This window comes from Pungitius pungitius, chromosome 6, assembly GCF_949316345.1.
Source record: "Pungitius pungitius chromosome 6, fPunPun2.1, whole genome shotgun sequence".
NCBI lineage: Eukaryota > Metazoa > Chordata > Actinopteri > Perciformes > Gasterosteidae > Pungitius > Pungitius pungitius.
Genome location: NC_084905.1, coordinates 8,013,999 through 8,015,262, shown reverse-complemented (window position 1 = coordinate 8,015,262; position 1,264 = coordinate 8,013,999). Strand labels below are relative to the sequence as shown.

At 44.4% G+C, this 1,264-nt stretch overlaps 1 protein-coding gene across 1 annotated transcript; it reads right to left on the bottom strand.

Annotated features, from left to right (window-relative positions):
• Positions 1 to 352: 352 nt before the first annotated feature.
• On the bottom strand, positions 353 to 757 carry LOC119195491 (histone H2B 1/2-like). Its single transcript, XM_037450448.2, has one exon. It carries the CDS (start codon positions 742 to 744, stop codon positions 373 to 375), a length of 372 nt encoding a protein of 123 aa, XP_037306345.1. The 5' UTR covers positions 745 to 757; the 3' UTR covers positions 353 to 372.
• Positions 758 to 1,264: the final 507 nt, after the last annotated feature.

Here is a 1,264-nt window from a genome sequence, read left to right as displayed (position 1 = left end):
AAGATAATAGCGTCTATGTATTCACAATGTACAGATATGAGTAATTACTCATTCACTAGAAAACAAAAATTTGATAGGGAGAAAACTATTTGTCCACCTTAAGGGATTCAGTCATTAAATGGTTTAATTCCTTCGTCTATGGAGTAGATACTGGTTCCTCTATTTCACATAGACTTCAAAGTTATTTTGATGAGGATCTTTGGAGAAGTTTGTTACTTGTATACAATTAGGCAACAATGCGCTGTTTAGCAACTAAGATTATTACAAAATACTCATAGTGTGCCCTGCAGCTATATGAAACATCAGGAAATGGACTTTAGAAGAAGTGGGTGGCTCTTAGAAGAGCCGTTGGGTTGGTGTTCTAGATGAGGTCTACTTGGAGCTAGTGTACTTGGTCACGGCCTTGGTTCCCTCAGACACGGCGTGCTTCGCCAGCTCGCCGGGCAGCAGCAGGCGGACAGCGGTCTGGATCTCCCTGGAGGTGATGGTGGAGCGCTTGTTGTAGTGAGCCAGACGAGAGGCCTCACCGGCGATGCGCTCAAAGATGTCGCTCACGAACGAGTTCATGATGCCCATAGCCTTGGAGGAGATGCCGGTGTCGGGGTGGACCTGCTTCATCACCTTGTACACGTAGATGGCGTAGCTCTCCTTCCTGGTCTTCCTCTTCTTCTTGCCGCTCTTGCTGACGGCCTTGGACACGGCTTTCTTGGAGCCCTTCTTGGGCGCTTTCACAACCTCAGGCATGATTCAGGATCTCTTTGCAGACTGATGATGGGGCTGATGTGGCCGGGCGGTGTAAATATATGAACTATATGCAAACTACGCTGTGCTGTTGCTCCAACACAATTGGTTGTCATCTGTGTGATACTGAGCATGCGCCACACAGACTGCCTCCAAGCAGAACTCTCTAATGAGACTGAATGAATGAACATTATATGTCATTTAGCTGACGATTTTATCCAAAGCGACTTACAATAGGGGTAGTAATAATAATAACAAGGAAATAGTAGATTTATACAGAACAACATGTTGAATCATTACATGGGGATCACAGATCTTTTAACAACATCACACAAACCTGTTTGAAGCTTATTCTTAACATGCTCTCTACTGAGTGGGTAATAGGAGGACAAAATGATGTACAATACATACGACAGAAATGACTATCAATATTATGGCCTTGATTTCCCCATGTGGGTTCAGAGAGTCAAGAGGCTCTTCTGAGTTGATTTGCTGTTGTACATGGTTTAGGTCAGTGGTTCTC

Excerpts from the sequence above, each read along its gene's own strand:
- LOC119195491 (XM_037450448.2), bottom strand. The coding sequence starts at position 744 with ATGCCTGAGGTTGTGAAAGCGCCCAAGAAGGGCTCCAAGAAAGCCGTG.